This window comes from Crassostrea angulata, chromosome 4, assembly GCF_025612915.1.
Source record: "Crassostrea angulata isolate pt1a10 chromosome 4, ASM2561291v2, whole genome shotgun sequence".
Taxonomy (NCBI): domain Eukaryota; kingdom Metazoa; phylum Mollusca; class Bivalvia; order Ostreida; family Ostreidae; genus Magallana; species Magallana angulata.
Window position 1 is genome coordinate 25996036 of NC_069114.1, and position 23938 is coordinate 26019973.

A 23938-nucleotide genomic window follows, 5' to 3' on the forward strand; every position below is an offset into this window, starting at 1 on the left:
CTTGCTACATGTACCGATACACGTACTTTTCTTATAGACTACTGACGATGCTAATCATTTCGGCTTAACTTTGTGTCAGACAACATTAACACGTACTACTATTATGTCTTGTATATTGACCTATGAATGCAAACTTGGTACAGTAGTACTTTTGACTTTCCATTTGATCAAACGTCCAATTTTCAATCGACTCTCTGTTGAAATTGTAATGTCACAATGGCTTTTCCTTGTACAATTATAATGAAATTATTGTATAGGTTTTCTTAATTAAAAATCGATTCTAAAATCATATCATGTGACCGCCTCAACAAATTTTTACAATCGACTCCAATCAACTTCCGTGAGAAAGTCAATTGAAAATTGGATGCAAAATTGCATTGTGTGACTGCACCTGTAGACTTTGTTTGATCACATGCAAAGTCAAAAGTACAACGAAGTTGCAGGCAGATGGACAGACCATCTAAAGCAGTTTCCAAGTTACCTATATGAAAGGGGCCCTAACTATCTCAAAAACAAACCACATGAAACATTTCTAATTAGTGTATTTTTTTATTTTTAAAACTGTTCTTTTCTTGACCTAAACTCTATGCAATTTTTAAATTACATGGTTTTGAACAGTAAAAAGCAAATTAATGGTCGCAAAACGCAATGAAATATTTGCAATACATGTAACTGGTTTAGATTCCATATTCTTTGCCTCTGTTACAATGCATCCAGAGGCAATTTCAAATCTGACAACTAAACTATAAAAGAGTAACTTAAATATAGCAAAGCACATTTATTACATAATTTGTTTGGTTTTCTTTTTTAATAATAAATTAATAAATAGTTGTTTGATTTTAGTCTTGATTACAAAAAGGAAGAACCACAAAGAAGTAAGATATATGAATGAAAAAAAATTTCATCTTCGACTTGTTGATAATTTTGGAAACAGTAAACATGAAAACAAAGACTATTTGAAATCCCAGAAAGATACAAAAGCAACAACTAAAACAAGTATTTGCGAAGTTCTGGCATATTATCATTTAAGGTATAAATGTAATGAGTTATTCCAAATAGTGACCAATACTCTGCTTAATATATAAAAGCCAATATAACAAAGAAAAAAAAATCAAACAATTTGTGTAATAAAAGCCAGCATAAATATTGGGAGTACATAACAAGAATTTTTCTATCAAATTAGAATTACAATGGTTTCTAGTTTTAATGGTGTTACACATTCATAATCTCATCATGGATATTTACAATCTTACCCACACAAATTTTACACTAATTGTGAAAAATAGAGAAACACTGCATAGTTTTTAGTACAAATGGACAGAAATTTTACATCACAAAGACTAGTTCATAACATGACAAATATGAATAAGGGGAGGGGGAGGGGCTTTGTGAGGGGAAAACTCCACATCAGAGATGGATTTTTGTATAAGACGTTGAGACGCTATAAGACGTATGTCTTTTGCAATAAAGAAATTGAAATTATATAGAGATGGAGACAAATTTCCAGTATTATTACTGTACATGTATTAGTATTTCCGGTATATATAGTACACTTACATGCATACTTACTTGCAGTATCAAGCATGAGAAGAGAAAACAATTGCTTTATATAACTATCATGATCATCATATCACATACAAACACAAAGTTATTGCACATCAACTGATAAAATTAAAACAACTGTTTTAACTTGGCAGTCATTTTTTTCTGTACATGTATAAAATGATACTGAATGCTGATGATAAAAAATTCTATATATAGTCAACAAAACCCTTGAATCCTAATACTTTTTCTTAAATACAAAGATTTATGTCCTAAAGAAATAGTTGCTTCAATAATACAACTTGTAAAAGGTGTTTTTAAAAAAAAAATTTGAGACCTATTCTGTGAGCACAAAGAATACTTAGAGTAGATATTTTTTATTTTTTCTATATATGGTACAATTTTTTTTTCATCATCTCTATAAAATTATATTGATATCTGCTTAATGCTTAATGTAATCAGTGATTTTTTTCAAAAATAAATGTGAACAGTTTTTGAAATGCATCAAAAACATGCAGGTTGACAATTTTCATTACATTATCACTCTTTGAATTTGGAAAAAATGAGTTATCTCCCTTAACAGATCAATTTCAAATGTGTATAACCAGGACAGTGTATAGATGTTGGGACTACAGAGTAACCACTGTAAGTGTTACAAGGAGGATATTTTGGACTGGTCAGCTACCGCCTTCAAGTCAAGATATGGCACAGGATAAAAACCATGGTCAAAATTTCACAACTGATCTAAAACATTAATGCTCAGTTCAACCTCTCCTTCATGAATTCGTGAAGCCGAAGCAACATGTGAGTAAATACAATAACAGGTGAAAGATTAAAGTTATTTGATTTGGTAGTTGCATTTTTCAAATTTTATACAATGAGGTTTTTTTTTGTGTGTCCTCCAGTTGCAATTTACCAAAAAAAAAAAGTATACGTTAAAAAACATAGCACTAGTGTTGAGGCATTTACAACACTTGGAAGAATACAAATGGAAATTGAAGACATATACATATACATCTGCAAAAGCAAAGCTAGTGTACATATCCTTGTATATCTTAGTATTCTAATCATCATCAATATTCTAGTTTGAGATAAGGCAGAGCTTGGTGCTTTTTTAGTAAACTGGTCCAGTTTAATACAGAACCATTCATGAAATGAGCATTAAAAAAGACGAAGCAATGACAGAAATGACATGTGACTTATTATATCAAAATATAAGATATAGCACCTCAGCATACTTCATGTAAAATCATGGAACTACTGCATGTAAAATCTTTAAATCAGTCTTGTATGTTTGTCTTTCATCTAGCTTTTTCCCCCAATTACTAATTTGCAGGCAATATGAGTTTGAACAAATAGCTCTTTGATATCAGTTTCTATATATATGTACATGTATATATACATAAATACCCACCAAGTCTATAATAGGTACTAAATCATCTTGAAGGATGCACTTGACCTTGACCTACATCTACAGTAATTAAGTACACTAGTGATACACATTTTGATACAGTGAACTTGAGTATTATCACAGTCTGTAACCCTGGTACGCACTGACTACAGAAATCCCGGATATAAATAGAAACAAATATATACCTGACCCAAAAACATTTTCCTTCAACTTCCAAGGGGAAAATATTCTTTTTTTTTTAAATCTGAAATTATGCAAACAGCAATACTTTTAATAACCTGGACACAACTTGGTTGCTCCGTAGAGGAAATGTTCAATTTTGAGAGTTTCTTCTCTAGATATGTTCCATTTCTTTGGGTATGATGACAATGGTGATATCAGATCTTGCCTACGTAAGCATTACCGAGAGATTATGGATCCTTTGATGAAAATTCCTTTCGGTATTTGATTCCTGAAGAAAATTCATCTTGGTACGGAAGCTAGCAACACTGACCCTGTCCTCCATTGGTTACAGGCAAGAAACGTGAGAGCTAACTTCGACGAGAAATTTTTTGTAAGTTTTGGGATCTTGGGATTCTGACTATACAGCTGACGACTTGGGATTGGTTGACACGGCAACTAAGGCTGCTACTGTTATAGATACACGGATAATCCCATTCTCATCCAGAATGTCTTGCGAACTACAAATCTGCTCCTGAGAAAAGAAATGAGAATTTATTTTTCGTATAAATGATGACCTTCATTGATATATGTTGTGAATCAATAAATCTTTTCATGTTGTTGTTTGTGTGCCTGTTGTTTTAACATACATGTAGTATACTTTTCATCTTTTTCTATTTTTCATTTGAAAGATTTTTTTTGTGCTCAATGACAAAGTAATAATTCATGATAGTACAATGTCTCCTAAATGATACTTTGAAAAGAAGTGCATTCTATACTTTGTTACAAGTTAGCAAATCATAACAGTTTTTGTCTTGAAAAACAGATTATTGTCCATTTATTTCAGATTTCAATTAATTAAACAAAACAGTTGCTTAAAATGCTTGATATTGCACAATAACTGAACCTTTTCTTAACATACATAGTAAGCAAACATAAAATCATCAAAATCTCGTTTCATTTGTCAGTCTCTGCTAGTCTTTCTGATACAGTTAGAACATAACAATTCATCACAAGAATAAATCACAAATTGCCATTGGAGAAAAATTATTGCAAGTATCAATACATGTATCACAATTGAGTGCGCACTGTAATGGCTGTTCAATGAACAAAATCACAAAAAACAAAACAGTTTTATCTTTCAATTTCTGCTACATGTGTTTACAACTGTCAAAATTGCAGCAAGATTTGTCCCAATTTCATCAACATTAATTTTGTAGAAGCACTCTCTCTCTCTCTCTCCTCTCTCTCTCTCTCTCTCTCTCTCCACACACACATATATATGTACATATGAAATGAATTTTCACTGTGAATCACTTGATGATGATGAATAATTATCAACTTTTTCTAAATACATGTACATGTATATTCAAGATCTGTTCATAGCCCATACAATAATTGGCACTGCTAGCAGAAACAAATCACAAGATTTTAGGCTGATATAGCATCATATGTAATCAGTACATGTAGCATTAATACAGCATTACAATGGTAGCACTATTTTATTATTATTATGCCAAAAATCAAAGGCAAACTTGAAAAACACACAGCAGTATCATTAAAGTGATGTAAAATCAGATCACAGCAGTAATGTTAATTTAAAAGTGATGTATAAAAGCTTGGTGTGATTTCATAACAAATGCACACAAAAAAAGTTCAAGTTCTTGGAGAAAGAACTATTAGCACTTTGGGAAGGTTACATGCTCATTCAATTTTTACTGTCAAAAATGATTAATTTTAATATTTAATAAATATCAAAGCTCTGAGCCACTCAATTTCAGCATGTCAAAACAATCATGTCCATATCAAATGCTAAATTATCACAAAGCACTAACTATATCACAATATGAGGGGAGATTTTTAATCATAACCCTTTCATCTATTCTTTACTCTTTGGGACTGAACACATACACATCCATTTTACTAGGTAAATGAGGGTAACCCTTCATGTTTGATCCTGATGGGTTTCGGAATGGTGCAAATTATTGCTACTTAACTGAAGATCAGACGGACATGTCATTTACAAAGATGAAGGCAAGGGTAAACTTGGAGGTCGTAAGGTACTGAAAACCAACTTTTATTAGTGACTACTTTATTTCATTATTTGCAAACGTGAAAATGGCCGAAAATGTTGACAAATCTTTGCTACTGAGGTTTATGACACATAATATGATTTTAATCATTCATTTTTCCGAAAAGCCCTTCATTACTGCAAATACTAACAACAATAAATAAGAGGTAATCAGGAACATTGCAAATATTTCTCATACAAAACACCATTAAACGATGGTTAACAGTATTCATCCTAGCCTTCTCAAAATTGGTTTAGACACAGAAAATGTGTGTTCTTTGTATAAAAAGGAAAAAACAAGCTCTAAGTATTAGTATATATCTAGTATTAGTAACATCACATGTATCCCCAAAGCACAGCCAGACAGGTGGACACAAAGACAACGAGACAGAGTTTGGCGATGGCAAAGTCTCGCGGGGTTAGTCGTGGACACAGATCTAAGTGTTGCACAGTGAGCGAGACGCGAGCCGGTCTCAGTGCTTCTGTTACATCGTCACATGCACACAGGAATTCCTGTAACGAGTTACAGAAACACACAAGTAGTCATCGCTCTTAACAAGAGGAATCCAAAAGTCATGTCATTTACAATATTTCACTTAGAATAAACACAGTGTATATATTATAGAAATGAACTACAGACAGAACAGAGCACCTCTTACATTCATGCTTGACTATTACCAGTAATCATTTTCACTCAATACATTAAAATACTGGTATATATTTCTGTTAGTTATATCAATGTTTCAATGTATTACTGGTAAATGAAGATATATTTGACTGCTTATATTCATTCCAACAAATAACCAGCTGCATGCTATGGAAACTAAAACAACTTAAGACAGCATGCTCTGGAACAAAGTCTACCATCATACTGTGCAACACTCTTTCTGTTCACAATTCCCCATTCATATACCGATGCCTGTACTGGTCATGGTAACATTTTGATTCTAGCAACAATAAAATTTGTTTTTTTGACAATTTGGCATATAATCCAATCTTACACTCACTGATATTATTATTCACATCAAATCCCTACAATCATCGAGTCACTATACACCACAATTTATAGCTACTGGTAGTGCATTCTCATTCTGATTTTTAAGCTTGTGCATTCTTATTATATAGATTGTGCAATCTCATTCTATCTAGCTGTTTTTTTTTTGTTTTGTTTTTTTTAACAAAGAAACAATGATATCATCAGCAATATACTCATTCAACATTGGCGAAAATTATCAGTTCATATTAACAAAAGTTACAGAAGTTTGGTAAATAATCAAATTTGTTAATCTGACCATGTTATACATGCATGTCCACCTTAATCAATTAGTTGAATATTACAAGTATTAATTAGTCTGAATAAAATAAAGGCTGTTATCATTCATACCAAGATTTGATGTTAATAATGAGCTACATGACTATGCAAGATAGAACAATCAGAAGCTATTACGTTATACAGTAAACCCCAAACCATGAGCTGCTGACAGAAGCTGTGCATTTACAGGGGATAATGGTGGATACCTGACCTACCATCTACCCTAGGAGAGGTTACAGAATGGGGGTGAGATACAAGTACATGTATGATATAAGTCTAGTGACGATCCTTGCCTGGTTACACATTTGTTGTTAAACTAAACTCCTCCATCTCGACTCCTGTCCTGATTACAGAGTTCCCTGGGGGGTAAGGTTATAGACCCCTCTCTCTCTCTTTCTCTGAGTACTGAGTTCACTGAATAATCAACTGTACTAACACCACTGATATATACATTTTCATATTGAAAATGAAATAAAGAAAAAAGAGATGGGTTTAAATAAACCAAAACATTTTTGCAGTAAAAGCAAGGGTAGATTCAGCTCAAGACTCTTTGTATTGCCTAGGACTAGAATTGTGCAATGGCATTGGATAAAACATGTCACATGATTGCTGTCTATATTTCTATAGACAGTAAGTGGCCAATTATACAATTATAAACAGCAACAAAGTGGCCGTAACATCTTTTTCATTGTATTTCTTTCTTCAACTTATCAGCATATAAAAAGTTTTGGTCTTTGGCAAAACAAAACACTCACTACAGTTGATGCTGACTGTCTGTAGAAAGATGTCGGGTTGTTAAGAGTCCACATAAGGCTCAGCTTCATCTAGACATATTGCCATAGACAGTCAGAAACAACCAAATGAGTATTTATGTTCCTGTTTTGTTTTTTTTTAAATACAGAATTTGATCTTTAACAGTACAATAAATTAAAATCTATTAAGCTGAATCTACAAATACAGTTTTGCTTGAAGATTTGAAAGCAACATGTCAAAAATACATTTAAAATTACACATACAAAAAGAAATCTAAGTGTTAAAAAACCAAATTTTTAAGCCTGAAAATACCAAACAATTACATGTGTTGTCTCAAATACAGGTAAATTAAATTGATTACAATGCTAACTTGTAACAAAATATAGAATACAGATTCTGAATACACATGGTTAAATTCTAAATAAACTGCAGTCTGAATAGACAAAAAATGAAAACAGTAGATGAATACCAGGTTATTTTGCTACTTTACCTTCCCTACTCCAATTTTCCGACAAGCATCTAGGAAATTTTCTACATTTTTCCGGCATTTAGCCATTGTAAGTTTTGGCTGTAATAAAATAAAACAAAACATACAGTCACAAATATTAAATAATCAAAGTTACGTACATGTCTGTTAAACTACTAGACATATAATGAAGAATTCTTTAAAGTTTTGCACACTAGTCTAAAGCATACTGAATCTAAAACAACAAATATTTTATTTCCCACGTAGCATTATTGAAAAGTGTTTACTTGTTCACAAAATACTGAGTGGACAAGCAGAGAGTTCTCAGAAATTGAGCTGACAGACCAGAGTAGTGTGATCTCAAAAATCAAAATGGGTCATCTACTCCTTTTATGGCTATTTCTGTCCACTAAATAGTTATAAGTTATAACATAATCAAAATGTACTCAGTAATTATTTCACTCAATGTTGTTGGGGAAAATTTGACAGAATTTTTTTACCCAGTCAGAGTTATCTCTCTTATCTTTTAAAAAGTAACAAAAACTCCTGTTTACCACGGCAGGGGAGGGGACATGGATGCTGAGCACAGAGCGCGGTCGTATGTTGTTAGCGAACTGACACAGCAACACTCCGTCCCGTAGAGATTCCGGCAAATTGTCCGGTAATGTCACCTTTAATCTCTTCTCTATTGTCTATAAATAGTAACAAATACATGAAGAATATATTGTAGCTCAGTTGTGCATAAATGCACAAAATTCAACACCCAAATATGCTATATATCCCTATCATACCATTCGGAGTCGATTCAACTGTTCGGCTTCCTCCTTCATTCGTTCCTCTTGTCGGCGTAGTGTGAAAGAATTAGTTTCAGCATCCTTGTAACTGTCTATAACTCTCATTGCACTTCCTGACCCTGGGAAGTCAAGTATCAAATCAAATTATATAAACTTCACTACTAGAGCATCTTGTCTTAGCTGTATTAAGCGAATTATTTATTATATAACTTTCATAATCTTTAGATAATGGGTGAAGAATGAAATTACAACAATTTTGCTGGTGATCAGAAGTGCCGCAGCCTCCTGGGGCCCTATCTATATTTAAGATGGTTAGAAATTACAAATAAAAATTAATTTATTTACAGATATAAACTGAAATTTAATCCCAAATTTTGGGAGGGGATGGGTAGATTTCAACAAACCGGCTGATCGGCGAGCTCCCCCTGCACCATAGTTGGTTCTGTGGGGTGGATGAGGAGGGTTCTTCTTGTCATCTCTCTATGGACAAGAAATAACATTTGATAAATACAATTATAAACACTATACATGTTAATGATTATGTAGGAAGAACCAATATTGTACACATATAGAGCTTTGGGAAGTACACTGCACTAGTACATGTATTTCATATACCATGATAGATGTAAATTCATAATTAATGACATTGTCATATTGATTAGAGTTCACAATGTAGGAAAAACCAGATAATTTCCTTCATGCTGAGGATGACTAACTTTGGCTATCAGACTGTTAACAGCGTTCTTCTGTCCCTGTCTCTTATCGTCTGCTGGAGTGGAGCGGCCAGATCGACTCTGCTTATTATCATCCTAGGGTTCACATATCATGAAAATTGAATCTTCAAACCAACAATTTTTTCTCAAACTTTTAAGTTATTCAAAAATTTTAATGCAGAAACTTACATGTGAGGAGCCCGTTGATGGCCTGCTTGAACTGGTTCTGACTGGTGTGGGAGGAGGGACGTTCCCCCTGTCTCCTCCCCCCGCGGCCCGCCCGGAGGTGGGTGTGGTCGCCGATGGTTTGGTTCTCCGTGTGACGGCTGTCCCCTTCTCTCCAACCTTGTGCAGCGACGAGGTGGAAGAACTCGGGCTGTTTGTTCCTGTTGATCCCAGGGAAGACCTCGGGCTGGGACTCGGGGAAATCCCTGGACTGTTCCCACCATTCACAGAGCTGAAAAACCAAGGCCAATACAGTCCACAAATCACATGACACAAAAGATCAGATGTTATCCACACATGTAGATATATGTATAAATGGCTGAAAGTGTTTTATACCAGCTTTTCATTTATTAATCTTTAATTTTAAAAAAAAATTGAAACAAAGAATTTTGATCAATTGACTTTTATCATATAAAGCCCTAGAAATCATAATGGTCTTCATTAAATCTTTATTGTTTTAACACTTGTGTTTTTTATCACTAATTATTAATAGTTTTACAAAATATATGAGTTATCAATTTCCCTTAAACCATAGTTCTGCAGCATAAATTACTCATTTTAGGCACAGTAGCATCAAATTGTATTTAGTTTTAGTCCATGTGAGGTGTATGTCTTTAAATCTCTGCTGCAAAAGTATACTACCCCGGTATAATTCACCATCAGATTAGAAACTACACTCTATATTACATAAAAAAGTAGAGTTTTTTAGAAAATTCTAATAAGGAAAATATCGATACACAATTAAATATACACACAGTATTATGTGTCATGCTCTAAACAGACAGAGTTTTCATTAAGAACACTGTGCAATAGAAATTTCTGATTACATGAAAAAGAAACAATTTTCACAAAGAACTAAGAGAGAACCACAAACGACAATTAACACTGTAATGCCTGAAAGGAATATCCATATATGTATAGGTGTACAAAAATAGAGATAATGCAATATAATATACAGTTAACTTATGCATGTAGATAAAGACTAATGAATTTTTGTTGTTAAAACTCAATTTGTTTTGCTACGAGAACTATTTTATCCAAGTATCGGTACATCGAGTATAATTTTTTTTTTCACTTGGGTCACAATAACTTACTACAGGCAAAAAATGCATCAATTTTCATATCATTGCGTTCAAATTAGTGCACTTTGTTAACCTGTGTACTGTATGTAGAGATATTGTCAATATAGAGGTGTATAATTACCCATTTACTATAGTTCTTAGCAAAAATGACTTGAGTGTGTAGAATTTGGGAGTATTTGAAGAAATCAGGTGTACATCAGTTGTAATAATCTGCAGATGTTCATGTTATAACTGAATGTAGAAATAATCTTGTATGAAGTGATGTAGTCAATAGGTATGCTGGCATTTACAGACCAATACACTTACTTTATACAAGTACCACTTCTCTAATCCAAATCACAGGAAAAATATTTACAAAAAACCGCAAGCTTCCTCAATGCCCTGCATTTAATGTCATTAATAAAAAGCTGTTTCTTATCGGAGAAATTAGTACAGGGGGACACATTTTTCAGATGGAAAGCTCAACATGACACAATTATTTTTGTTGTACTTTACATACATGTGATTCTCGTTACTAAATAAATATATTTTTTTAATTGGACAATGATGTACTGAAAGCATGAGTTACGTCAGTTTTGAGCATTAATTGTGGTTTTTACGAGGGGATCACCAGCAGTGCTGTAAAGCATGTTATTTTGTCCTAGCTCTTTATTGATGACATGTGTTTTGTCTGCATGATGCATGACAAGTCAATTAATTTTTCTCTGAAAAAAATGTGGGTAATTTTCATGAATCATCATGTTTTCTGCTTTAGTAATTAAAACTGCTTCTCAGGTTGTTAATTATCTCCAGGATTTACTCTGCAAATTCCAACCCATTTTACAGTTAAACACATCCTTTTGCTTAAAAAAAAAAACATGTACAAGACACCGAAAAATAATGAAGTGAATAATAAAATTTATAATGATAGATGTCTGGTGGTACATGGACTTCGGAGATTGAAGTAGATATATATAAAGGTAGCTTGGATGAATACATGATAATGGCATGGTAAATGATGATTACAAGAAGCGCCCTGCCTTAATATGATCATACAGTCCGATATTATGGCCTTAACAGTCCAATATTACCTGCCCAGTTTGTGCTGCAACACGGGAATGCCTCTGCTAGTGGGTCTGGAAAATGTCAAATCACCAACAGAATAATGAGCAGACGCAGACACACAGTCTAAGACTTGCCCTACTGGAATCCACTCCCACACATGCAGTATCATATAGAACAAGTCTTAATTTGATAAACTGGGGAGCCAATCTTATTAATTTAACAATATGCACATAGATATATATAAGGATATATATACAAAGAGGAATATATTATTAACTGTTACATATAATTCTCATTTCAGTATGCTTTCTTTAAATTTGATAAACAGATCCAAGGCAAAAAAGGTCATAGTCAAAATTCTTTTGGTGTTAAATTATCAAGTGAATGTTAATATTGTGCTATTCTTCATGCACTGATGGTGGTACTTGAAAATTTTATCTACGGTAATCAATAAATATCACACATCTGAAATTTTCCAGTAGCAAGATGCAAAGTCACTTGAATTTTCTGTCAATTTTGCACATAGAATGATGTACATTAGTATAATATTCTTTTATTTGACCCAAAAAAAAAAATTCAGTCTAAAATAACATCATCGCTATCAAGCCACATTTTCTTTTGTCTGCTCACTTTTGTCTACATTAATTTTTCAATTTCATACTCAGTCAATCTTTTGTGCAAATTTTTAACAGCTTGCAGCCAAGAACATCTTTCTATCGCAGTGTGAAACATTCTCTCTCTCTCAAATCTAAATAACATGCAAGTCAGTTACTTGTAAGAAAATTGGTGAATTATGGGCCTGGCAAAAATAAAGAAGCTTCTATCACAAGCTAGATAGGGGTAATACCCATTCACCAAAAGATGCGAAAGGTAGTAGAGGAAATATTTACGTTTTGATTCGCGACGTGGAGCCAGGGGCCCCTGTTTTGGCCCCCACTGACTTGCCAGACGACGGAGGAGGAGGATTCGACGCAGGGTTCGACTGCCGCGAGTCTGAACCCTGTCGCCGTAACGGAACATTCGATGGCTTCTGCTCCTCTTTGTTTGTACTGTTGGTAGTAGTAGTAGTAGCAGGAGTTTGAGTCGGGTTTCTGCAATAACATTGGCACCTGGTTACATCTTAGAGTTAGAACTGTGTTTATATCCTTGGTATATATGATATTATATCAGCTAGCAGCTACACAACCATTTACTCTGTACCTTCACCACACATCCGAATACATTCATTCCTAAGCCAGATCACGATTATTCTCAACTTTACATATAAGCACTAGTATAATGTTATCAAGTATTTCACTATAAGCCCCTTCCTGTTAGTTGACATAATACTTGAGTAAGTGGAATTTGTAACAGGACACAAATTTGTTACCCCAAAAAAAAGATTTACTGATTTCATGAAATATTTCAAAGTCATAATTTTGGATGCTTCATGAATAAGTGGCATGTTTTCAAAGTGATCTCAACACTCCTGCTTAAGTTATTACATGTATATATGGAAAGTGGTAATCACAACTTAAGATTTAGTTTCAATTCTCTATCCATCTACAGAATCTTTTAAAAATATTTTATGGATTGAAGGATTATGATACACATTTTGAAGATATTGAGGTTTGATGATGACATACTAAACAATTTTGTATAAGCTAAATGTTATTTTTTTTTCTCTCGTTTAAATGTAGGCAAATAAAACACAGTAAAGTTAAAGCAAATTATTCAAATACAGTCCCTCCACTTCTAGAACACTTTAAGAACATGTATTTTGAATTCAAATTATAGAAAAATCATTTCGACAATAAAAAATATTAAATATATTGTACCTGTTTACATATAATCCTTTGCAAAACAGGACCATAACTTGTACAGACAAAATGTTTGTCATGTTAAAATTGGAATGTGCATGAATTTATCCTTAATCTGAAGCAAGCGGAGAACGATGAAAAACACTCAAAGGAGTTCAAGACATGATGCAATGATTCAAGATGCAAAATGAACTGAACAACAACAAAGAAGTTTCTTGCTGTGCTTTTCATAGAAGTTAAACTGTTATGATACAGCAAAAGACTAATTAAAGAAAGATATCAATTAAAATATATACAGACGTGCACACAAAGGAAAAAAAAAAAGATTTTGATAGTGTTTCCACATCACACAAGTGCAGAAGTTATTGATACAGTACCTATAATTCATGCTATAGGTATCCATTGCAGCATTTCTGCTGTTCCGCTGCAAGGGAGCAGCATAGTGAGGCATAGACGTCTTTGCGGAATGCGAAGGAACGTTGGGAGGGGAGTGATAGGAGGAGCTGCCATATCCCATGCTAGCGTCTTGCACATATCCAGAATAATGCTGAGAGTCAAGAGCTAGAGTCCGCGGCGGGGTCCCATTGGCCCTGGGGGCATACGTGGGTCTGTTTGGGGACATTCCTGAGGGGGATACCCCGTGAGGAGATAGAGCCTGAGGGCTGTGATATTCACTCCCCCTCGGAGAACGAACCGTTTGTCCGTGGGAGTAGCCTGGGGGAGATCCAGGGGAGACTGGGGAGTAAGGGGACTTAGGTCCGTGGTTATACTGGGGTTTGTAACCGTAGGGGGTGGGGCTGTTGAAATCCGCCGGGTGTCGGCTTTGGAAAGCCTTGTAACTGTAAACGAAACATTAATCTTTCTCTTATACAACACATCAATCAAACAAGACATACTTCTATACAAGTCTTTGCCATGGTCTTGAATTCCTAAAGAAATATACTGCTCAGAAAAATTCATGATATTTTCTTGATTAAATTTCCATTTAATTTATTGAGACTGAAAACGGAATGGTGTATATTTTTTTAACTTTGGTTTTTTGGAAAGGCGCAGGGAAAGAAAAAGAATTGGTCATGAATTTGTTGTGTTACAAATATCAACATTTTTTTTTTAATTCTGGAATGATCGTATGTCTGACTTACACTATTTAGGATTTTCACCAGAAAACTTATAAAAAATCAAGCTATCTAAGATTTAAAATTTCAAGAAAAATATTGAGAGAAGGTCAGCTGCCCCATCATTTAACAAACTCAGCACAGAGTTATAAAATGGCAGTGGTCTTTCACAATTGTAATCAGCTATCTGCAGATTAATTTTGGAACTCAAAGTTATAAAAAATTCAGTATGCATGAAGTTATTCTGCATGCCAAAAGCACATGCACGTATATAATGTTTGTAACAGGCTAGCTTTATTTAATATGATGTTATTTATTAACACATGATAGGCATAAAAATGAGGGAAGAATGCAATGCTATATACTATAAGAAGGAGAAAGACTTGAAATATTTATCATAATTATTATTGTGTTGACTTGAAGAATCTCCGAAGAGTCCATCTGAAAAACACATGACAATGGACAAGATATTACTTCAGGATATGTGTGTAGCTTCTATGATCTAGCTATCGATACATCTTTTTGTTTAATCTTTTAAATAAGTTAGGTATGCATTAAAAAAAATTAAAGTACCAACCCTTGAAGTTCCCAAATCCCATTAACTAACTTAGTAAATTTGAAGCATAAAAGAGAAAATACTTTGGAGTAAATATTTGAAGACTAAGGAAGAATTCAATTTTTAATAATTTAAGATAAGAAACGGATTATATAGAGAAGCCTTTGGTCGGTAGGGTAAGTAAACATTATCTATTACCCCTAAGGATGACTGGACGACAAATTGCTGACCTCCTCTCAATTTGCTCTACACCCCGACCCCACACTAAACATTTCTTCCTTTTTATAGTAAAAACCTATTTTTAACGACACAGCACTATTTGAAAGACATTACATTGCATGGTTTTGTACCACACAGCGGAAACAGAAATTTACCGTTTGGGATTTTATTGTTCAATTTTAGACCTATACATGCAAGAAATATTATGGGAAATCAAGAAAAAAGCCTAGTTTTGTGGAGTAATTCAGTCTGTAATTATTTTTTAAAAATGCAGAAAACAGAAGCCAGGATTTTGATTAACGACAATTATAACATAATAAGTAACAAGTTTGCAATGCATATAAGGGTTGTCACACAAATATTAGTAGATTTTGATTTTGTCGAACAAGAACTAAATTTTTCAGTAGAGACCCCTTTCAATCAAATTTAGTACCAGTAAATTTACTTTTTATAATAGGAATTAGACTTTGTAAATCACTAATGGTTTCGTTTGAGAAGTTGATTCTACATGATATGAGCTAGGACGATGCATTAGCATAAAACATTGAATCAAATCACCACGGATAAACATGAAACTCTATAAAACACAAAAAACAAACCATGCAAATCACGATTCTTTGGAGTTCAAATTCAGAAATATCATTCTATACTTCATATTAATAATTCATAAATGTCAAATTGTTATCTTATTCAAAAGCAAAGTATGCAATTCAATTAATTAATGTAATATGCTCAAGAAAAGAGAAAAGTGATTTCAATATTAATTGTAAGAGCAATAATGAAGAAAAAAAAACATAACATGAAGCTGATTTGGATGAGGAACATACTTGTTTTGCACAGATCTTCGGGCCTCATCTTCCCCTCGATTGGCCTCGGGGTCAGCTCGCGGGACCTCAGGCCTGGGCTCTTCCTGTTTCTTGTCCAGTCCCCGGCTTTCTTCTGCACGGGCAGCATCGTTAGCCCTACAAAAGAAATATTTTGCTTTGATTGACTTCATTTAATAATATTGACCTATGCTTTTTAAATCTAGAGCCACCTTTAAAGGACCAAATCCTTTTCAAAACAATGAGTATCCCATGATGGTGTAATATTGAAAAAAAAACATTTAAGTCCACTGACCACATATTTTAAGCAAGCAACTAAGTGCCTTTTTATTCAAGTATATTGCTTACTTGCTTGACTAATATCAAATACAAAGGCTTGTCAAAACATTACAAAATTTTTATTTAACATTAATTTTCTTTTATCGGTAATCTTAAGTTAATTGTAATTAATTCCTATTTTGTATGTTTAAACAATTAAAACCTCAAATCCCAATACCAAAAGCTTACATTGATTGAATGACAAAGAAATCTAGGCATGTTGACCTGCAATATGACAGCTATTGCAAATTAACTCTATAAAAGTCTCTTGCTTAATTTATGTCTATCGTAAAATCATCTTTGATGCTTTGCCGATTTTTTACTTATGCATGGGCTGTCCTTACTGTGATTCCTGCCACTGCCTCTCCAGCATGGCTTTCTGCTCTTCCTGAATCCGCTGTGCCGCCTTCCGCCTCTGCTCTTTCTCCTCTTCCTCTTGCTGTATCCGCAGTTGCTCGGCGGTCTTCTTCCTTCGCTCATACTCCACCTTCTGTCGATTCAGTTCCTAAGAACCAAGACCCAGTATGTTATAGCATAAAAATAATAGTAGTAATATATTCAACAACCTTCTCCTCTTTAAATTAACTATCTGAATACATGACCACAAACTATGGGTATTAGTCAATTTAATCCAAAATAAACTTTATCAGTTTATTACATAAAAGAAAGTTCTTCAAAATATTTCCAAACAAATATTGTTGTAAGCATGTCAATCACTTGAAACCATTTAAACTACGGTTTATATTTTATATTCCAACAACTTGGAAATACTGGTAGTTGTTTTCCACTGATTTAAGAAATTATATATTGCTTCAACTTTGATATTGCCCTTCACAGCATCATATTTCATACATATATCATTAACACTGTAAAGTCACGTGACAACCTTTTCATATTTCGTAGATCAATAAAGCAATGAATTCATGCATGCAACAACAATCATAGTTACATTCTTACACCTATAGTACTAGAAACACGGTTAAAAGAATGAGAAAAAGTGCATACTGGTATATTTGACAAGGGAAAATCAATATTGAATACATGATTGTACTACTGAAAAACATTCAGTATACTATCAAACAAGAATTTCAAAAACAATTCTACATTTATTCAGAGGAATAGCATTGTAACAGTAAACACATAAAGCCATAGACTTACCAGTTTTGAGACAGCTCTCATATTTTTAATTTCTATCATCAAATCAAACTTTCGAAAAAAAAAAAATTGAAAAATAAACTAACCCTTGTAATATCATTTTCTGAAAATGCTGAATCACTGTTGCTAATTGGAATTCTGGGAGTTACAGGGGTCAGAGGTGACTGAGGTGAGCTGTTTCCTGGGGGTGGGGACAGTTCTGTCGGCAGATACCCTGGGGTGGGGGTCTTGGGTGAGAACTGATTGGTATTTGGTCCACTGTAAGCTGTGTTTATAGGAGGAGGGCGAGCGTCATAGCCTCGCCGCGCTACATGGAGGTCTGATTCTGGACCGTTAGCCATGACACTTTTAAATGCTGACGATTCGCCATGCTGACGCTGACTTAACGCCTAGATAAGGCCAGAAACATGCTGTTAGATGTATGCACCCTACACAACGCACGCCAAAAAATGATTTGTCTACAGCTATTGCAAGACTTCTGTCAACATTTCACCTTCCTAATTTGATGAATGAACCATTTTTAATTCATTATTCGCTGATCATTTTAAAAATTTTTTTTTTGGTAGGGGGAGGGGGTAAGTCAAACTAAATAGCAAAATGTTAGAAAATGTGAAGGACGCTTCTTAAAAAGTTACATGTGAAAGTGATCTTCTTCTATAAATAACTCTAATTCACATATTTCATCTATTGTACCTGTTCTGACATACATGTAGATTATTCATTCCAGATTTCAACTTGAAATCTTTTAAAATGAGCCCTTTCTAACTATATCTTAAACCCTGAAAATGTTAACAGCTATACCGGTGCCCTATTATTTCCAATTCATAACAACTTGAATGAACTAGCAGACATGTTATTTTTTTTATGCATGGAAAAAATTTCTTTGATTTCTTTGATAAGTTTTTATTGCATCACTAATATAAGAATGATTTCAAAAGATACCTTGTTCATGTACTGGTATACAGTATATAATACTAAATAGTAAATACTCTGAAAATTACACTCTTCTGATAGGTGTTCTTAATGTGAGACTAAAGAGTCCATCCCTGAATTCCTGATGATAAAGCCCCCCCCCCCCCCCCCCCCATCAATGAGGAGATAGTGCTTGAGGGCAGTGATATTCAATCCCTCTCAGAGAATGAATCCATTTGTCCATGAGAGTATCTTTGAGTTTTCTTGTTTCTAGGGTTCTAAAATTGATCTTTGTGTGTGTGCTTCCACAAAGAAAAATAGAAATTTTAAGTTACCATAAAATTATTCTATTGCTCTGCTATCTTCTTTTTTTTTGGGGGGGGGGGGGTATCTATAAACTGTATGAATCAAAATATGCTTATTTTCAAATATAGCTTTTATCAAAGTTAAAGTAAAGGAACTTGTTATAAAGATTAAGAGTGCCTATTGCCTTACTTTCTAGATTTTTCAGGTATGAGTTTTTAAGACACAAAAAGTATCCATCTCTCTCGGTTCGAAGATATATAAATATACCAAAGTATAAATATATACGTAGAAGAGGCTCCACAGACAATACAGTGTAGTGTAGTTTTGTGACTATATTGAAGAAAACAAAGAGGACAGAAATCTTGCAATATCTGCATACCAAACCATGCATTTATGTAATTACACTCAATAAATAAAGCAAAAAGATCTAGTACAAACCATTTTGAAGTCTACTGACCACAAAAATGACTTCATTTTTTTTTAGAATATTTAGAATTTATAAAATTTCTAATGAAATCTTTCTAAAGCTCAAACTTTTTTCCTTTTAGATTTACTTTAATTTTTCATTTGTGGTCAGAAACACTATTGAAATGAAAAAAATATATATATCTAGAATTCTATGAAAAATATGTAGCATAACAACATGAGTTTACGATTGAGAGGTACATGTTAAGAAATAAGTCTTTCTAATAATGTGACTTCTTTTTAAGTATAAACTTAAAAAGAGTATCAAGAACCAAACAAAAAACGACTTCCACAAATCTGCACAGACTCGTATAACACAGAAGCACAGTACAAACAAGGAGTGAGGGCCTACCTCGGATACATTGGGGGACCAGCCAATCTTCTCCAGGCTGTCGGTGGTACTGTAGCCCGAGTCGTTACTTAACACAGTGTGCCTCTTCCACTTATCCTGTGATGGGTCCGTCATAAACTCTTCCGACGTTCTGAAATCATATAGGAAATACATTCATACATAAAACAATGAAAAATAATCAATGAATGAAACACATAACTTAAAAGGAAAATAATATACTGTATACATGGTTATTTTCGCCCCGTGTAATTTTCGCCTTTCTACACTTAAAAGCAGTTTCGCTCTGTCTTAAATTCGCCCAGACACAGTTGTGTTTAAAGAAAGATAATATGAGACATTGGCATTCGGTCAGTCCTAAACTCGCCCGCTGGCAACTGCCGGGCGAAAGGGGCAAAAATATAACAGGGCGAATATTTTCCTGCATACAGTAATACTCGTACCCGTAAAATATACCAAGGAGTATAGTGTTTTTTTTTATACCTTAAAGTGGTATTCTGTATTGCTGTGAAACTTTAATTCAAGCTTGCAAGGACAACACTTGTTTAATAGTCACTTCTTCAATGTCTTACAATAATTTTATATGGATCATATTAAACTTAAGACTCAAAATCAATTCTTAAAGTTAACTATCATCCATAACATAATCGTTCATAATGAAAATAGATGCTATCATAGTATCGTGATATATTTTTAAGTTTACTGCTGTATTTACTTCTGTACCCTAATCAACTTAAAATTACACTGAAACAGTTATTGGCAAATACACAGTTATAATATTTAAAAAAATATTTCAAACTGTGCATATTTGTGTAAATATTTCAAATGAATGTTCATATAATGTCAAATTTTTGAAAGCTACTAAATAACAAAGAAGCATATCATCCAATCAACATTTGACAAACAGCGTCTGCGCACGTACATTGCATTTTGAATCGGCATGGATTTGCGGACAAGCTTCTTCATTTCTGCTTCGCTGTCTCTCTTTTGTTCCTCTCTGATGGCCTCCATTTGAAGAAATTTCATGATGTGACGTTTCCCTTTGATACAGACCTACAAATATATCAACAAAACAGTATTGATATGGATACGTTAAGCGTACCAAACCCCGATAATGGTCATTTATACGACATTAATAATACAGTAGTTTAATAAAGTTTGGATAAAAAAGAAGCTTGCACACAAACCAATAAATGGCATTGTGTTAATAATATTGCCTAGTCTTTTAGCAACAAATAGAATGATAAGTGTCAAATTCTTGCTGATGAAATCCATAAACCATACTCTGTCTGTATAATTGACATGTTGGATAACTTACGTGAGCGGGGGGCATAGTAAGTGGATTGTGGTCCAAAACGATATCCTCTAATGTTTCTATTTTACGAAATGCTGTGGGTATAACGGAGATTTTGTTGCCCGAGAAATCTAACCTTCGTAAATGTAATTTACTCAACTCTAAAAGTGAAAAGAAAAACAAAAAGATCACAGGTTTTATCTCTGTTAGATAAATACGATAAACAATGAAGATGGACTGTAACAAAAATTTCTATTGTATTACATGTAATAGCTTTGCTGTTCCTAAAAAGATAGCCTAGAATTAAAGCAAGTAAATATAATACTGATCTTTAAATTGGGTATTTAAATTTATATGAAAGAATATAAAACATTACTTCATAGTAAAAATTTCTTCATTCAAAATACTGTCTCCCAAAAAACCCCAGAAAATATCTTATTTCAATGTGTAGCCCAATAGCCCGTAACCATTCACATATAGCTGTCCACCAGTTCCGATGTGTGGGAGAAAATAAGCATGCAGTCATTCCTTCCTGGGTGTTTAATTTTAAACCAAATGATAAGTAGTCTAAACCTCTGACCTTAAATTGACATGGAAACTTTGTTTCCTACACTAGTCATTTCTGTGCACTTACCAACAGGTAATTCTATTAGCAAATTTCGTCTCACATTAAGACACTGCATAGATTTCAGATCGCCTATTTGTGATGGCAAGTAGGATATTTCATTACAGCTTACATCCTACAGTAAACAAAATAAAAATGTGGGGTAATAATTCTCATGCCAAGGTAAAATCTCACACAGGGAAGAAAACTAGATTAACTTGGTCAATCATTTTTTCTTTAAAAAATTTTAATTTCCTCAAATTACCTTGCCACAATCAATTATATTTCATCAAAAATCTTTAAAAAAAAAACATGCAATATATCAAGTCTGATATTTTGGTACATATCAGAGTTAACTCACGATCTCCATCAGCCGTTTTAGCTCCCCGATTTCCTCTGGCAAGGAAACCAGTTTGTTGTGACTGGCCAGAAATACTTCTAAGGCTTGAAGACATTTTATAAACGGTGGTATGACTGTCAGCTGATTTCGACTGAAATTAAATTACGGTAAACATAATTCTTTTTTAATTTAAAAAATACTGCTCCTCTCCTTAATAAATGACAGACATCATTAATATACCAGTGGTATATTCAGGTGATCGATAAACCAGGTTGAAAGAACTTGTGTTTTGGCCTTTAAATTAAAATCAAAGTTCTGTGCCAAACCCTTATTTCTGGACCCATTAAAATTCAATGCATGTTCTATAAAGTGTGATGCAAATTAGATGCAACAAGTTGGCGTACCTTATATTAGATTAAAAATTAGTAAACAGTTTTACTGGTAGCCAATTTACACGAACCTGAATTTCTTATATAAAACATGCATATTCTAAAGTTTGATATCAAGTACCAAATATAAACGCAAAATCATAACAGCTTGAATAATTCCATTTACTATACAATAAAATGTCCAAAAAGTAAATCTCCTTCATGCCACCACATGTACATAGAATACTGAAATATTTCAATGTTACATTTTAGTGTTGTCACTTCAATCATCAACATTTCTACTTTAGGTATATCATTCATATCAGTTTTGACAGTTCCTTATACCCTTTCAATCATTATACCGTACATGTATTGCTGAGAAAAAGGGGCTGAACAAACCTGAGACACAGATGGGTGAGATTCTGCAGCTGGAGCAGTGCTTCAGGGACAAACTTAATGGCATTGTAGTAACAGTTCAAACATTCTGCTGAGCGATACTCAAATATTTCTGGTGGAATTTCAGTGAATCTGTTTTTAGAAAGATCTGCAAGGAAAAAAAATAATAAATTATCGGGCCAGTATCCTCATTTTTCCCCCGTTAAAGACGTAATATTTTCTGAAGAAAATATACAAAGCTACTAAAGGAATATCATGAATGTATTAGTTGTTGATAGAATCAGTGAATTAAACTTTGTTACTGACATTTCACTATAGACTTTGGTTTATTTTTTGTATACACACTAAAGTTGTTTCAATGTAAACCAACTCTCCAGTTTCAAATCTTCGATGTATATCTTTGAAAAAATTTCACAGTGTTAACATGGAAATGGTAGACATGTTCCATGAATTATAGATTTGAATGTACTTGCCTAAATGGTACAATGTAAATATAAAATAAACTTTGGTTATTCATGCAGTCAGAGGGCAAATTCAATGAGTGTACAATAACATATATTCAACCACTTAAGACTATAGAGTCTAATGAAATATAGTCAGTGTTGATCTATTTGTCATCATTAATTGCTGTTAACATTTCAAGTAGTCATAACAAACATGTAATGATTGTGTTATGAGCTAATTCTGTGCTGCACAAGATCAAATTTCTATCCGCATAATATTCATATACTGCATTGTTTTCAGTATTAAAGGCAAATAAAAGAAAAGTTTGCATTGGTCCATAAACAACCAGCTTTGTTTATTTCTTATGATATCAAATACTTCTTTTTAGATTATATCTTACCTGAACAAAAGAGTATTTACAACATTAACTTACTCATGCATGAGAAAAATTACATTGTACATAACCCTTCTTAGTCACCCTTAATTCATTACAGAATAGCTCTTTGTAAACATTTTAACTTTCGATATAGTTTACATCAAGAAAACCTTCATTTTGTGTTCATCAAATAAACATTAAACTATTTATCTTTATGTGTTTCTGGTGTTAAAACCAACCAAGTCCTCTTAGAATTGACACTTGCCTATGGAAACGGTGTCCACAAGATCATATTTTCCTGCTATTTTTGGATACTCCTTTAATTTACGGCCACAGAGAATAACCTCCCCGGTGTGTTGAGCGTCATCAAATATTCGATCAAGAGGTCTAGAGACTGACACTGTTGATCCTCCGGTGAAAGTATTCGCCATTATATACTTCCTAAACTGGTACCATGATGAATCTCAACTGGGTTCCATTTTTTCTGTTATCAATTGCCCATGCGCAGTGGAGGTGATGATGGATG

General features: G+C 33.5%; 1 protein-coding gene across 7 annotated transcripts; it reads right to left on the bottom strand.

Moving 5' to 3' along the window:
• Positions 1–525: 525 nt before the first annotated feature.
• On the bottom strand, positions 526–23938 carry LOC128179867 (leucine-rich repeat and calponin homology domain-containing protein 2-like). Of its 7 annotated transcripts, none has more exons than XM_052847526.1 (20): positions 23678–23936; positions 22596–22740; positions 21850–21979; positions 21519–21624; positions 20909–21045; positions 20513–20643; positions 19594–19723; positions 17645–17947; positions 16748–16908; positions 16089–16223; positions 13749–14210; positions 12463–12663; positions 11599–11643; positions 9411–9678; positions 9225–9317; positions 8913–8988; positions 8506–8627; positions 8269–8406; positions 7739–7816; positions 526–3647 (listed from the first exon to the last, which is right to left on the bottom strand). In XM_052847526.1, the coding sequence occupies exons 1-20, from the start codon at positions 23841–23843 to the stop codon at positions 3534–3536; spliced, it is 3141 nt and encodes a 1046-aa protein (XP_052703486.1). In that variant the 5' UTR covers positions 23844–23936; the 3' UTR covers positions 526–3533. The 7 variants fall into 7 exon arrangements, with proteins under 7 accessions (XP_052703486.1, XP_052703484.1, XP_052703489.1 ...); XM_052847524.1 differs by lacking the exon at positions 526–3647 and adding an exon at positions 5475–5696 and having other exon boundaries at positions 23678–23938; XM_052847529.1 differs by lacking the exons at positions 526–3647; positions 17645–17947 and adding an exon at positions 5475–5696 and having other exon boundaries at positions 23678–23938.

Excerpts from the sequence above, each read along its gene's own strand:
- LOC128179867 (XM_052847524.1), bottom strand. The coding sequence starts at position 23,843 with ATGGCGAATACTTTCACCGGAGGATCAACAGTGTCAGTCTCTAGACCT. Across the intron at positions 16,224-16,747 it reads AGGCAGTGGCAGGAATCACA|GGCTAACGATGCTGCCCGTG; the intron begins GTAAGGACAGCC and ends TTTCTTTTGTAG. Across the intron at positions 8,989-9,224 it reads TTAACAGTCTGATAGCCAAA|AGAGATGACAAGAAGAACCC; the intron begins GTTAGTCATCCT and ends TCTTGTCCATAG.